Source organism: Peromyscus californicus, unplaced genomic scaffold, assembly GCF_007827085.1.
Source record: "Peromyscus californicus insignis strain IS unplaced genomic scaffold, ASM782708v3 Scaffold_6__1_contigs__length_162567912, whole genome shotgun sequence".
Classification (NCBI taxonomy): Eukaryota; Metazoa; Chordata; class Mammalia; order Rodentia; family Cricetidae; genus Peromyscus; species Peromyscus californicus.
In genome coordinates this window covers 122805411-122820556 of record NW_026294584.1, presented here as the reverse complement: position 1 = coordinate 122820556, position 15146 = coordinate 122805411, and the positions used below count along the sequence as shown (strand labels likewise).

The following is a 15146-nucleotide window of genomic DNA, read 5'->3' as shown; positions in this document are numbered from 1 at the left end:
CCTGTGATGAAAGAATGTCATTACATACTCTTCTTGAGAATATTTCCATACAACACATGCTGTTCCTTGACTTTATAGCCCTTGGGCACTTCCCACAGCCTGTGAGTATTCTGAAGAGGTGATCTGATGGGTGAATGAGGCACAGACTGGAGAGTAGGTTTTTACTAATTGGAATATGTGCTCTATGGAAGATGATTTAAGATGATTTTGTAACATGCATTAACATGAGTAAATAATAGTAAGACTAGTAATTGACACGTGGGTGATTTTTTACTCCGTATCCTAGTGCTTGTTTATGTATTTTGTTATATAATCCTTATGCCAACTGTGGGAAACACAGGGGATTTTTATCTCCACTTCACAAATGAGTAAACCAGGGCCTGGAGAGGGTAGAGAGTTTGAGCGCTTATGTCTTATAGCATGTAGTGCTGTTTTCAAACTCAGGTAGCTTGTACCTGCTAGATGGAGTCAGGTGCCCCTATCGCTGTGCCAGTGTGAAGTATATATTAACACTTCAAATGACTAATGCTTTTCCTGGTTGTTGCTGCGGTGGACAGTTTGCTCTTTGGGGGAACATGTGACAATGTCTTGATTCTCCCCCAGCCCCCCTACAGTTGATATGTAGCTGGTGTGTAGTGGGTAGAGGACAGAAATGCTGTCACACATTCTACCTCACACAGGAGGCCCTAACCAAGATGGAATTAATTATATGGCCTAGAGAATATCCAGAGTGCCAAGGCTGATAAAGCGTGTTTTATGATGCATGCTTATTCTAAAACCGTGTACAACTCTTCCAGTCCTTCACCCTGTTAAGTGTATGTATATTTTCCTGGAGTTTTTTTTTTAAATTACTTCTAGCTATACCAACATACATTTTTATGCAAATATTTTATGGAAACAAAGTCAGACCTACACTCTATAGGTTCCTTTTATAACAATACATAATCTATTTCTAGTTTAGGTAAGTTTTGATAAGTAAGTGTAGGGTAGTTTTGTAGTTTTTATTTAGAAGCAGGGTTCTGTGAGTTCGCATGTAACTGTGTATTTTTTGCTTGTATTCTGTATAGTCTGCAAATATCTTTGCATTCAGATCTTGCCGTTTTGGGTTAAACAGGAGTCTGTGGTCTTTGATCAAAGACTTGTGGTCACAGTGTTCCCTCCTTATGCCCTGCATGATGGGTTCTTTGTTTCTCTGTGGACATTAGTGAAGCTGATCATTGTATAGCTCCAGGACCTTGAAACTTGTTCATTTTGGGTGGTGTGCTAGAGTATTGTAAAATCGAAGAAAAGAAAAAAGTCAAAAGCAGAGAAAGAAAGTGGGAAGGGAAGTCAGGAACCGTGCTACTGATATGTGTATATCTGGATGTGAGTTTGAGTTTCAGAAGCATACTGGAGAGAAAATGAGGTGACTAGGTTTACACTTTGTCCCTCATTTTGTAGTGAACTAATTATTATGTATAAAATAAATATTTTTTTGTTTTTTGTTTTCTTTTTGTTTTTTCAAGACAAGGTTTCTCTATGTAGCTTTGGAGCCTGTCCTGGAACTCACTCTGTAGACCAGGCTGGCCTTGAACTCACAGAGATCCGCTTGCCTCTGCCTCCCGAGTGCTGGGATTAAAGGTGTGTGCCACCACCGCCTGGCTAAAATAAATAATTTTAAAAACCTGTCAATATACCAACTATCTTAAACTGTACTCTGACAATTCCTGGTGACAGTAGTGTACCAACTCGGCCACCAGCCTGAGGTGTTTTCTAAGTTACATTCCACAGCAGAAGTAATTTATAACAAAGTTTAAGCAAAACTCAAAATCCAAATAAAAATGTATGAGTTGGTTTACTCAGTTTTTCTTAAAGACTTTTCTTTTTAAAATGTAGGGTGGTTTTTTTTTTCTTTTTTTTTTTTTTTTTAATCAGGTTTACAGCATAGATGCAGGCACGAGAAAGGAGTGCTAATATGGTAAACTCAAGGTTACAATGGTTCTGGCCCCAGGTAAGCAGGGTTCATTGGTAGCTTTTAGCATCTGTGCCATATCTTTAGAACCTGTGTTGGCCCTCGAGGCAGTTTTGCCAGTATCGGTTGTGGTTTTTTTTGTTTGTTTGTCTTTTGTTTTTGACTCAGCAAGAAGGGCAAAGTAGATTCCAAGGCAAGGAGACTTCTTTGCCTTCTCACATCTTTTTACTCTTTCCTGTTGTTCTGTCTTGCCTCACTGAAACTTGGAGATCCTCTCTGGAAATTAGGCTTGGTGCCTGTCACTTAGTGGGTCTGCTGTCAGTATCTGTAGCCAGTTGAATACCAGGAAAAGCTAGGGCTAATGAAAGGACGGGCAGGCCACTGCTGCTGTAGCCCTTGAGAATCCTGTGGAGAACCCAACTCCATGGATAGTCTCCTTGGAAGAATGGTTGGGGACCTTGGGGAGCTTCTTCTCCTAACATTGCATTTGCTGTCTCTTCTAAAGCTGGGGTATGTATAACCTGCAGCCTTTTCCACAATGTACAGTGCGCAGAAGTGGGTATTACCCAAAGCCACAAGCTCTTTGAAGAATATTCCAATGACTGTTTATTATAGCTCCAAACTGGAAATGCCTAAATGCCCATTAGTAGGCAGAATGGATAAAAACAGATTCTGTATTTTTTTTTCATTGCTAAAGGTGAAGGAAATACTTCAAAATACAAAATGGCATGAGAAAAAACAAAGGTGTCCCAGTATCCACCACCCAGATTTGATATATTTTGTTTTTTCTTTTTTTAATTTAAGAGCTGGAGGCTTCCATTAGCAGAGCTTTGTGCTCGGAGTAGAGTTGGGCAGGTTGAGTCATGTGATTACCTTCCTGAAATCCAAGAGTGAGATGACCTGAGCTTTCTGTGCACATCGTCCCTTGACGTGAAGTGAATTGCCTGTCACTGGCACCACACAGAACAGTCCTAGATTAGCTGCAGATGAAGCAGAAGGAAGCCATGCTTTCAGCTCCTGAGCTGCAAAATTGAATGCCTTGCAGTTGTGTTGAAGGACAAAATGCCTTTTCTTTTACAGTGTTTAAAGTAAATGTCTTTTTTCATCAGATTGTTGTGGAGATACCTTAAATGTTTTGATTGTACTAATGTGAAAAAAAAAATGAATGAGAGTAGTCTTGATGTTCACAGTGACAGCTTTCACTGTTAGCAGGGACACAGTTCCTGTCACTTCCACCCCACCAAGCTCACAGGGATGCAGTATGTTGAGAATAGGAGTGTCATGGGGCTAAACATGAGTCTGCTCTAGTTTGTTAGAAGAATCATTCCTAAGTTTCTGGTCTTCACTGTTAGCAGTAATGATTGATTTATATGGCTCTCCTTGTAACTGCTTGTCATAGGGCCCTGCCCAGTGAGACTGGATCCCTTTCCCCACTGCTTGCTCATTCATTACCCTAAGTTGCTAAGCACAGAGCCTTAAGCCCATTTTGCTATAATTCTTCACTCTAAAAGAGTTGCTGACTGTATTTACAAATAAGCAAGCAGGCCTGGAGAGGTTAAATACTGTAAATAGCAGAGCCATAATTCAAAGCTAATTTTGATTGGCATCAAAGCTTTAGGTCCTAACTAGTCACTCAGTGGGGACCCCTCCTCACTTTCATTACTCTGGTGAACATGATTAATAGAACAGTAAAAAGGTTGTTAAGGTTCTAGTAATGATTTCCTCAGTGCTTTGCAATCTTACCTGATTTGGCCTCCTTTGCTGTCTGCGTTAGTTGTGGCTGGATCTTGATCCGGTTTCACAGATGAAGGCTGTCAGGAATCATCATTAACTTACCCAGCTGATGTCGGGCTGCAGGTTGAACCATGATCTTTTAAATAGAGTTCATTGTTTTTCCCTGTGTGTTTCCACTTGATTTTTGGTCATTTTGGATTATCTTCAACCTCATGTTTAACGTGAAGATTAACTCTTTCCCCATCTTTCTTTATATATATAAAGATATTTTTATTGACTCTTTGGAAATTCACATCATGCACTGCAATCCCACTCACCTCTTAGTCCTTCCATATCTGCCCTGCACCCCTGTAGCATGCCTCCCCCAAAGTTAATTAAAAACAAAACAAAAACGCACCTCATTCCTCCATCTTTCCAACACCTCTTCATTCATCCTGGTGGCATCGGGAGCTGTAGTATGTCACTCAGTGTACCCTTTTGTCCAGTCAGCTCCACCTGCAAAATGTTCGTTGCAATGAGTCATTGGTCTGGTTCAAGGCCTCTGGCACACCACTGAGCCCTCACTGAAACCCTCTCAGATATCCTGCCCTGAGACATGGAGATCCCGAGGCTACCCTTCTGCAGGACCAGTCACTTTGTGCACTCCAGCAGGTCATAGATAGGACAGTTGTTAGGGTATGTCAGCCTAAGACCTAGGATGTGGGTCTGGGTGGTAGCTGAGCTGGTCAGTCTGGGCCACTGGGACTGCCCCCTCAGGCGAGAAGCAGAGCTAGCTCTCCTAGGCCCATGCCATTAGGGCCAGCTCTCCCATGCCTGTGGTGAGGAGTAGGGCCATCTCTCCTGAGTGCAGGGATCAACTCTACCATGTGGGGAGGGACCCAGCTCTCCTGCTGCAGTGTCTTAGGGCCAGTGAGGGACAGGGCTGGCTCATCAAGGCCTTCGGATTTTAACACACATGGTTCCTATGACCCCCTGTGGTAACATGAGCTATGGACATCAGCCCAGACCCTGGCTGCTGTTGGGCCATGGACCCAGACATGGCCCATTGCAGTAGCCCAAGCCCAGCCCCATGGTGACACCCATGGCCCCAGGTGGCAGCAGGGGCCACTCAGATTGGTGTGGTCCTGGCTGCAACATGGCCACAGGTTGTAGTCCAGATCTTAGGTATCCGTGTGGCCTTTGGTGGTTCCATGGGCCATGGACATCAACATAGAACCTGGCTATGGTAGAACCAGAAACCCAGACATGGTCCTTGTCAGCTGCCCGGGCTTGGATGTCACCATGGCCCCAGGTGGCAGCACAGGCCACTCAGATTGGCATGGCCCTGGTGGCAGCAAGGCCCTCAGACACCAACATGGCCCCAGATGGTGGCCCAGACCCCTGGCATTGGCATTGCCTTTGATGGTATTAGGAGCCACAGATGTCAACACAGACCCTGGCTGCAGTAAGACTACAGACCCAGACATGGTCCTTGGCAGCAGCCCTGGCCCAGACGACACCATGGCCCCAGCTATAGCACAGCCTTCAGACACCAACATGGCCACAGGATGTGGCCTATACCCTGGGCATCCATGTGGCCTTTGGTGGCACCATGGGCAAGACATCAGAGACCCTGGGGCTGTGGTAGGTCCATGGACCCAGAAATGGCCCTTGGCAGCAGCCATGGCCCAAACGATACCCATGGCCCCAGTTGGCAGCAGGGATCACTCATTGGTGTGGCCCTCATGCCAACATGGCCCTCCAGTGCCAACATGGCCATAAGTTATGGCCTAGACTCTGGGCATCCGTGTGGCCTTTGGTGGCACCATGGACCACAGACATCAACATAGACCCCTAGCTGTGGTAGGACCATGGACCTAGACATGGTTGGTCCTCATCAGCTTCCCGGGCTTGGATGTCACCTTGGCCAAACGGCTCTGATTGGTATGGCTGCAGTGGCAGTGTGGCCTTCGGACACCAACACAGCCCCAGCTGGTGGCCCAGAACCTCCCCATCTTTTAAGAGGGAGATGTACCATGCTCCCACTTGTCACAGATTATAGAGAATTATTGGGCAGGGCAACCTTAAATTCCTGGAGCTATGCAACACTTAACATACACATCCATCTGTTGAGACACTTGTGCCTTATGGTATGAATTAATAGTTTTTTTGTTTAAAGATGTATTTACATGTAAGATTATTGTCCTGATATTCTGTAAAGGCTATGTTTTTGAACCCAAATAGACATCATGACTCTAAGTGAGATTTTTAGGCTATGCATGTAAGTTCAGTGTTTTTCTGGAGTTACGGTAGCTGACAGGGCCTGTTCTCGGTTGCTTTGAGGTTGCAGCTGCTCCATGGTGGTTACCTGTCAAAGGCGCTAACTGGAGGCACCCAGAGGGCCCAGACTCCAGTATTCTGCACAGGTGAGTCTGGTCATGCCCAGTTGATGTGGTTCATTAAAAAAGAAAAAATTCTTGTGCTCTTGCAGAACTCAGCAGCTATCTTCATACGTAAAGTGAATGGTAAGAGTGGCCAGCCACTCCTGGGGAGGAAAGTGGTTGGTAGGAAATAATGTATGTAAAGACCTAGCCACTGTGTCTAGTTACAGAAGGCTTTGAATAAATGACCTCTTTCTTGCTTCATTTGTCTTGACAGAGTGCCTCCTCACAGATTTCTTCCCTTTGTACAGGCCGTCACAAATCTCATGACATGTTTACTCAAAACAGTCTACCCATGAATGAGTCTTTATGTGGGAGAAGAACTGTCTTATGGATAAGTAGTTGTGTATACTGCTGGGTGGCCTTGAGTATAGGATCCGTGTGCTCTTTAGTCCTGCAATGACATACTTAGAAGCCACAATCTGACTAAAAAAAAAAAAAAACCCAGAGTGGCAAGTCGGTCAGCAGGTCTCTAGGGTGACAAGGAGGTAATTATCTTAAGCAAAAATAGAAACACATGTTAAACCCTGGAGATGAAGAGGGGTTTCGATTATGCCTCAGCTTCCCAACAGTCCGGGAACCGTGCTCTCCTAACCCCATTCTTCAGATGGCGTTTTAGGCCTTCGTTTTCAACCACATTTTGGATTATTGCCCTTATAGTCAGGAGGGTGGGGAGTATATGAAGTTCAACTTCAGAGACAGCCCCTTGACAGATAGCAAACTTTTCACAGTCTGAGCTGGCTTCCTCTAGAAATAGACACTGAGGTAGAAAGTTGTGGGATCCTTGGGGACCTGGGGAGAACTGGACTTCTTAGCTCCCAATTCGTATCTTCTTTCCTAAATCCAAAGTTGATCATCAGGCTAATAGAAGAAGAAAACCTGAAGGAGGGTGCATTTTCAGTTTGTGGTGCTGAGAATTGAACCCAAGGCCTTGAGTTCTACTATTGGGCTGCACCCCCATACTGGAATGTATTTTTAAATTTATATACTAGATGCTGAGCTACTTAGGAACATTTGTTGAGAAAATTAATGAATGTCCTGGTAGGAATTCAGTTACACATGAGGAGTGGAGTGGGCCAGTCTAGTTCACTTAAAAAAAGTGACTGGTGATTTCAGTTCCATTGACTTCCCCTATTCTCTCAGGAAAGGCTGACTTGGGATCTGCTAGAACAGTGGTTCTCAATCTTACTAATGCTGTGACCCTATATTAAGTCTTCATGTTTTGATGACCCCCAACCATAAAATTATTTTCATTGATACTTCATAATTGTAATTTTGTTACTGTTATGAATTTAAGTATAAATATCTGATATGCTAGATATCTGATATGTGACCCCTGTGAAAGGGTTGTTTGACTCTCAGGGGGGTTGCGACCCACAGGTTGAGAACCACTGTGTTAGAGTGAGGCTAATCGTGCTGGTTGATCCTTACTTAGTAGGATAGCAGAAAGATGCAAAATTTAAAGTCAGGTGTCTGGAAACAGGCTGAGGTAAGAGTTTGTCACGTAGAATGTCTGTTAGCAACCCACACTTGAGCAAGGGAGTGGATGCCAAAACTACATCCAACAAAGTTCTGGCCCAATTCTCATGGAGCGCTGAGGTGTGTACAGCCTATTTAGCTGAGTCTCTGTGGGCCCTATTGTGATGGGGAGAATGTCCCTAAGATGCCCCTGACTGTTCTGCGGAATGCTAAGGGAGCCAGAAGCATCTTCAGATGGCACATTTAGTGCTAAACTAGTGGGGTGGAGCTTCCCTGTGTCCACCATCCCTGTGGAATCTGTGAGCATCCAAGGCTGCAGAGCTGAGAAATGCTTGAGTGCAGTTTCAAGACGAGCTGTGACCCATTAGGGAGTCTAAGACTTCAAAAGTCCCCAGTGGACAGTACAGATGTATCATGGCTAGGCTTTGAAGTCATGACCAGATGGAGGGGGACTACGATCACTTTCTGAATCTAGTTCCTGTTTTCTGTTCAGGTCCATGTCTCTTTTAACTGTGCTTGCTCCTCCTTAGGCCAAATCACCCGGTTCTCCATGTCTCCTGGAATGACGCCATTGCCTACTGCACGTGGGCAGGGAAGAGGTTGCCCACGGAGGCAGAGTGGGAGTACAGCTGTAGAGGAGGCCTGCACAACAGGTACTCATATCAGAAGGCCTTGTATTGTCCAGCAGTATGCTGACATTCTCTTCCACCCCGTCTTCCTCCCCCAACCTCCTCTTTCCTCTTCTCTTCAGCTCCGTGGAACTTGCTGCGGTCAGAAAGTTGATTAATAACAGCTCTTATTCTTGCTGGCTTTTCTTCTTCCTTGTGAGGCCCTTTGGTGACACTAGTGAGTGAGTCAACAGCTCTTTACAGTCCCTAAAGCCAGGTATGGGGCCAAGTGGGCTTTCTGCAGCCCCAGAGTAGTTCTAGGCATCCATCCCCTCTTGTGTATCCCTCTTCAGAGCCGCTTGGCAGGCTGCCCTGCTTTTATTATTTTCTTATTTTAGCTGTCTTCTGAAGCAGTGCTATTTCTCTGCTTCTACAGCCATAAGACAGAAAACTCATGTGTGGGTCACATCTTCTAGGAAAAGCTCCTTAAAATAGACATGTTTTTTTTTTAAAGTGTGGTGTGCTGTGCCTGCTCATGCTACCATATAAGTCCAGAATGATGCCTCGTTTCTCAGATTTCTAGAAGGCTTCTTTCAGTCATGTCATTTATCTCAGGCCCTTTCACTAGTGAGGAGAGACTGCAGTTGTTGTGTCCTTGACGTGAGTTGTTATAAGGAAATGTTGAGAAAACTGACTCGAAGCTGTATGTGTGAGTATATCTTCTAAAGGAAAAGTTCATCAGAACACATGTGCATTGTTTGTTCTCTTCTATTGCATCCTTTCTCTTGACTGCAGTCCAGAAGCTTGTGCACCGTGCTGATGCCTGTGTCTCTCCTGCTAGGCTTTTCCCCTGGGGCAACAAGCTGAAGCCCAAAGGCCAGCACTATGCCAACATTTGGCAGGGTGAGTTTCCTGTGACCAACACCGGGGAGGATGGCTTCCAAGGAACTGCGCCTGTGAGTAGCCAGTGTAGTTTTTTTTTTTTTTAAACTCTTTGGGGCCTGCCACCCACCTCCCAAATAAATACATGGAGACTTATTCTTACTTATGAATGCCTGGCCTTAGCTTGGCTTGTTTCTAGCCAGCTTTCCTAACTTAAATTATCCCATTTCTCTTTAACTGCATTTTGCCTCTGGGCTTTTTACCTTTCTTAATTCTGTATGACTTTCTTCTCTTCTTACTCTGTGGCTGGTGGTGTGGCTAGCCCCTGGCATCCTCCTCTTCATTCTTTTGTAGCTCCTCGCTCTCTTTCTCAAGCCTAGATTTCTCCTCCTACTTATTCTCTGTGCCTGGCAGCTATATAAAGTATAATGAAATAAACTTTAAATTTGTATCAATAAACTAAAATCTACAGGCTGCCATGCCTATTTCTTTCTCCTGCCTAGCTGTTGGCTGTTCAATTCTTTATTAGACCAATCAGGTGTTTTAGGCAGGCAAAGTAACACAGCTTCACAGAGTTAAACAAATGCAACATAAAAGAATGCAACACATCTTTGCATCATTAAATAGATATTCCATAGCATAAATGAATGTAACACATCTTAATCTAATATTCCACAACAAGCCAGGCTTCTTCTAGAGGAGGGCAGTGAGTGTCCCTGGGAATTGAAGCACAGTAGAAATGGGATGAAAGAACCAGGTGTTGCACCACATGCTTCTAATACCAGCAGTTGGGAGACTGAGGCAGGAAGATCAGAAGTTCAAGTTAGCTACATAGTGAGGTCTAAGCTAGCTCAAATTATATGAGACTCCATCTCAAGAACACAAAAACAGTGCAAGGGAAATTCCTCAGTTGGTTGAGGTACTTGCCGGCAAGTGTGGTGACCTGACTCTTCACCTAGAACCCTTATAGTGGGAGGAGAGAGCAGATTCTTACAAGTTGTCTCTTGGTTTCCACACACACACTGTGCCATGAGCATGTACAAATACATTGTGTGTGCGTGCACACATGCACACACACACACACACACACACACACACACACACACACACAGTTAAAACAGAAGCAGAAAACACAAACCACCCCTCTCAAAGAAAAAAAAAAAAAAAGGAGTGAAAGACATCACTGGATGTTCTGGCTGACACTGTTCTCCCTACATTATCGACCCTCAAGAGTGGCCAATGCTAGAAGTCACCAGATGTTTCTTTTAGGATGCATTTTCTTTCTGACTATATTGTGCAGACTATAGGAGATTTAGAGAAAGACTACCAGGGCGGAGGAGAAAGGAAACTGACTTGGAATTCTTCCCCCAGGTTATTATCCCTGTTAGCATTTTGACCTCGGCCTTTGCATTCATCGTAGGGGTTAATGGGGATTGTGGCACCAGCTTTGCAGTGTGCCAGACCTGGTGCTCCATCACCATGCATAGATCTTGTCATTAGTAATGTGTTAATTAGCATTTAACTCTCTAAGGTAGGTACTGGTGTCCCTGTCTTCCAAGTGACTTTCTGAGGCACAGAGATATGAACTGTCTCACTCAAGGTTACACAGCTGGGAAGTGGCTGAGCTGGGATTTGAATCAGCTTGGCTTGTTCTCAAAGCCTATGATCTTAACTACCCTATTTGCCAGCATGTGTATCTCTGGTATATATGAATCATATATATTTTTATATATTGCATTTCAATCACATTGGATAGGATATTTTAAAGATTTTATTTTTAGTTATATGTCCCTGTGTGGGTATGTGCAGGTGTCCACAGAGGCTAGAAGAGGAAGTTAGGTCCCCAGAGCTGGAATTACATACAGGTTGTTCTAAGCCACCCAACTTGGCACTGGAAAATGAACTCAGGTTCTCTGGAAGAGCAGTACATACATCAACCACCAAGCCAACTCTTTAGCCTCTGGATAGAACATTTTAAATCTTACTGTTTTCCCCTTACTGTAAGGAGCATTTTATCTGTTGTTTATAGGTCATGATCACATTGTCTTTCACCAGCTAGATAACTTGTCATATAAATAAATCCTAATTTACCTCTGATTGTTATGGATTTGAATTATTTTTACTTAAACAGTACTGTAGTGAACATCTTGTATATTCATACTGAGCTATCTATGATTTAAAAATAAAATTCCCAGCAATAATGGTTAAAGGTTAGAAAACTTCTCTCCATTCCCCATTTCCCTTTCCTTTTCCACCAGGAATCAAACCCCATACCTTGCCTGTGGCAAAGCATGTGTTCGACCTCTGAGCTACACTCCCAACCTTGGTTAAATGGTGTTCAGTAGTGCCCATGGCATGTTTCCTTTTATTGATGGAGAGGAGTTCCTTTTTCATGGAGCTCTTACCGACAATATATAATCAAACTCTTTTTAAAAACTGTCCTACTTAATTTGTGCTGCTATAACAAAATGCCGTAGACAAGGTCATTGATAAACAGAAACATGTCCCACAGATCTGGAAACTGGGAAGTCTAAGATGGAGGCCTCAGTAAGATAGGCATCTCTTTGAAGGGACCAAGGAGCACTGTGTCCTCCTATGGCCAGAGCCATAGCATCGCCCATTCAACTTTGAGCCCGTCTATAAAAGTACTCATCATACCAAATCATTCTTTGGTCAACCCCCCTCTCCCCAAGGCCACTCTCTTAGTTCTGTTGAATTGATGACTAAGTTTCAGTAGAAGTTTTGAGGGGGTACCATTCTTCCGACCAGATAAAAACTTTCTACTTTCTCTTAACATAATGAGGAAAGGAGTTTTATGATGGAGAAATAGCCCATAACAGGGTTTGTTAGGAAGAAATGTTCTTGGAGTCTTTCAAACAGTTTCTTCTTTTTCTGTTTTTTTTTTAATTTGCATTTTTTTCCTCAAGAAAATCTTCCTGCAAAGTCTATTTATACATTTGACACAGATATGTTATTTGGAATATGACCAAATGGTTAAAAAATTTCAGCTTGAAGACTAACTAAGTGAGAGTAAAAGATGAAAAACGTCTTGGAAAAGAAAGAGTGAAGAGGCACCTGATCTAAAAGAAACTGAAAAGCAGTTTGAGCTATTGTTAGGCACCGCAGTGTTTGGAGCACAATTAGGTTAAAAACCAAGTTGCCTGAGGACACTTAGCCCTGTGCAAGCACGTGATGCATTGTGTTTGTATCCATTCCATGTATGTGAGTTACATATATGTTAAGCCAACACAAACTGATGGGAGATGATGCATTATTCAATAGAGGCAGAAAAGGCAAATCAAGCCATCTGGTAGCTGGTTCCTCCTCAACTTTCTTCAGGATAGCTGCTCCTCTCCCAGATACAGAGTTTTATTTGGCAAAACATTTACGGTCTTAGGGAGGCAATGATTTCTACCTTTCTTTAGGCTTAGCAAAGACTTCTGGTACAGAGTAGGGTACAGAATGAGGACTTCTAGTAGGCCTCTCGACCAGAAGTGGTGGTGTAGGAGCTAAATGTCTGTGGCGGTGCCTGAGCTGAGTGTGCATCAAACTCCAGGGAAGGTGTTGGTTGTCTGGGCCAGTGAGATGGCTCAGTGGGTAAAGATGCTTGCCGCCTAGCTTGATGATCTGAGTTTGATCCCTGGGACCCATCTGTTTGAAGGATGTAGACCCCATTGGTTGTCTTCTACTTCACGTGCACACTGTGGTGCATGGGTACACACACACACACACACACACACACACACACACACACACACACACACGCACACGCACACGCACACCACACACACAGATGTAATAAAAAGATGCTGGCTGTTAGCAAGAACAGGGCAGAAGCTTCACCTATAGGTGCAGGTAGCCCTGAAATTGCATAACACTGCTTGTCTCAAACTCATTTCCAACCTTTTTGGATGTGAACACATGAAAGAGCCTGGCAGGAAGGGAGACCTTGGCAGGAGGGGCCTCTCTCAAAGCATGTGTGGCACCTGCAGCAGCTACAATAAACCCTGAGTCCAGGGCATGGCTCAGATGGAGCTGTGGCGACAGACCTCAGTTGTTATAGTAACAGCATTTGAATGAGAGCTGTGAAGGCCAAAGTACAGAAGTGTCCACATGCTCAGCTCTTGAACAGGATCATTTTGTCCTAAGAGATGGACAGGTTCCATTCCAGAGGCACAGGAAACAGCCAACATTATCTCTGTTGTTTGAAGAAGTCTATGGTAACTGTAATGAACCAAATCAGTAATGTAAGCACTAGTCAATTTTAGTAAAAGGCCACAATAAAGCTTATTTGGACAGTTATGGGTATTTCCTATATTTACCACCACAGTATTGTATGTGCATTTAATTAGATGAGCTGAAAAAAAAGAATTGATCCATTTCTGGGTACCTTTGTAAACAACAAAGCTCAGAGGGCCTGTACACACACACACACACACACACACACACACGCACGCACGCACGCACGCGCACACACACACACACAGGGAGAGGGAGAGGAGGATGCTTTGCAGATGTTTATTTTACCTTTATTGTGGTACTATGGATTGAACCTAGGATTAGCCTAGCACTAAGCTACACAAACTCCTGCTTTACTTTCCCCTTGTTTAGTGTTAGTGTTTGACAGAGAGGTCAGTGGGTCTCTACAGACCTTCCGTGAAGACATTGCCCCCGGAGTTCAGCGGGTCTCTACAGACCTTCCGTGAAGACATTGCCCCTGGAGTTACCAAGATCAAATTGTTCCAGTTTCCAGGAGTTCTGATGGAACTCATTCTAGAAACAAGACTTAACCAAGGCTGAGGGAAGCCTCAGTCTTTAAGTTGAGTTGACACATACAAAGATGACCTTGGATTGCCCTGAATGGTCCTTTACTGTCTGCATGCTCTGGGAAGTCGAGGACAGGAATTTAACTTGTTTGTTTGTCTGTATTTTTAAGACAGGGTCAGGCTAGCATGAACCTCCCAGTCCTCCTCCCTGCCCCCGCTCTCCGATTGCTCACCACTGTGAACTGAAGGAGCTGGATGGATATTCTGCTGGGTCACTGTCCCACCGCCATTAATTCATTTTTGTTTTAATTCTTACCGACACAGGTGCCTGAAAATTGGCATTTCAAGCAGGATTTATCTCTTCCATTTGATTTCATCTGAGGTTCTTGGAAGGAAGCTTTGGTTAGTGTGATTCATATGACCATGAGCTGTGAAAATTTCATTTCCCATATAATATCTTGGTAATTAAGAGGGTGGTAACCTCTAAAGTTTACCCCAAATATCCTGTTATTTAAGAGGGGGCTGCAAACCTTTGATCAGACGCTGTTACTTTCCAGGTGAGGAACAGCAGCACTCATGAAGGTTGGGACGGATTCTTGACAGCACCTCTGTCTGTATCTTCAGGATCCTGAAGATGGATTCCTTCCTCCAGAATGTGGATATCTGTTTCTTATTCCCCCTGTACCACGGCATCTTCCACTTTCCTCCCACAGCTGTCTCGACTCCTCTCTTTTTTCTTCCTTCCATTTCAGTCACCTCCACGTTCTTGAACAAATAGCTCATGTTGTGGCCTTCTCTCCCTCTTGCCTCTTATATTTGGATCGCAAGGCTCTATTCCAGGGTGTGCTCAGATCACCCCATCGGAGTTTGGTCCTTGGAATTTCTCTGGCAGTTTCTATCATTTTACTTTCTTTGTTCCAATAGGCTTTGTAGAGCTGTATTTAAAAAAAAAAAAACAGAGAGAGAGAGAGAGAGAGAGAGAGAGAGAGAGAGAGAGAGAGAGAGAGAGAGAGAGAGAGACTCTAATGTGGCCCAGGTTGGCCTCAAACTCACTATGTAGCCCAGGATGGCCTGGATCCTGTTTCGGCCTCCCTAGTGGCAGGATTGATTGCCTTCATGCCTGTCATGCCCAGCTCTTCAGAGCTGGAGTTTTAGTTTGAGGCATTCTCTCTCTTTTCCCCCCCTCTCATTAAACTCTTGAAGATCTCATTTGCCACCGAGCCCCTCCCTGCCCGTACTGGCCACACATGGCATTTCTCAATGAGCCAAGGCACAAGCAGGGCTGTTTCCATAGTAAACGTTGATT

At 44.1% G+C, this 15146-nt stretch overlaps 1 protein-coding gene across 1 annotated transcript in view; it reads left to right on the top strand.

The window, feature by feature from the left end:
• Window positions 1-4882: 4882 nt before the first annotated feature.
• The window catches only part of LOC128099729 (formylglycine-generating enzyme-like), a 50786-nt gene continuing 40522 nt past the window's right edge, over window positions 4883-15146 (top strand). Inside the window, exons 1-4 of the mRNA XM_052721553.1 lie at window positions 4883-4976; window positions 5985-6090; window positions 8115-8237; window positions 9034-9148. Of these exons, the coding sequence (XP_052577513.1) occupies window positions 4883-4976; window positions 5985-6090; window positions 8115-8237; window positions 9034-9148 (438 nt within the window). The remainder of the gene's footprint in view (window positions 4977-5984; window positions 6091-8114; window positions 8238-9033; window positions 9149-15146) is intronic.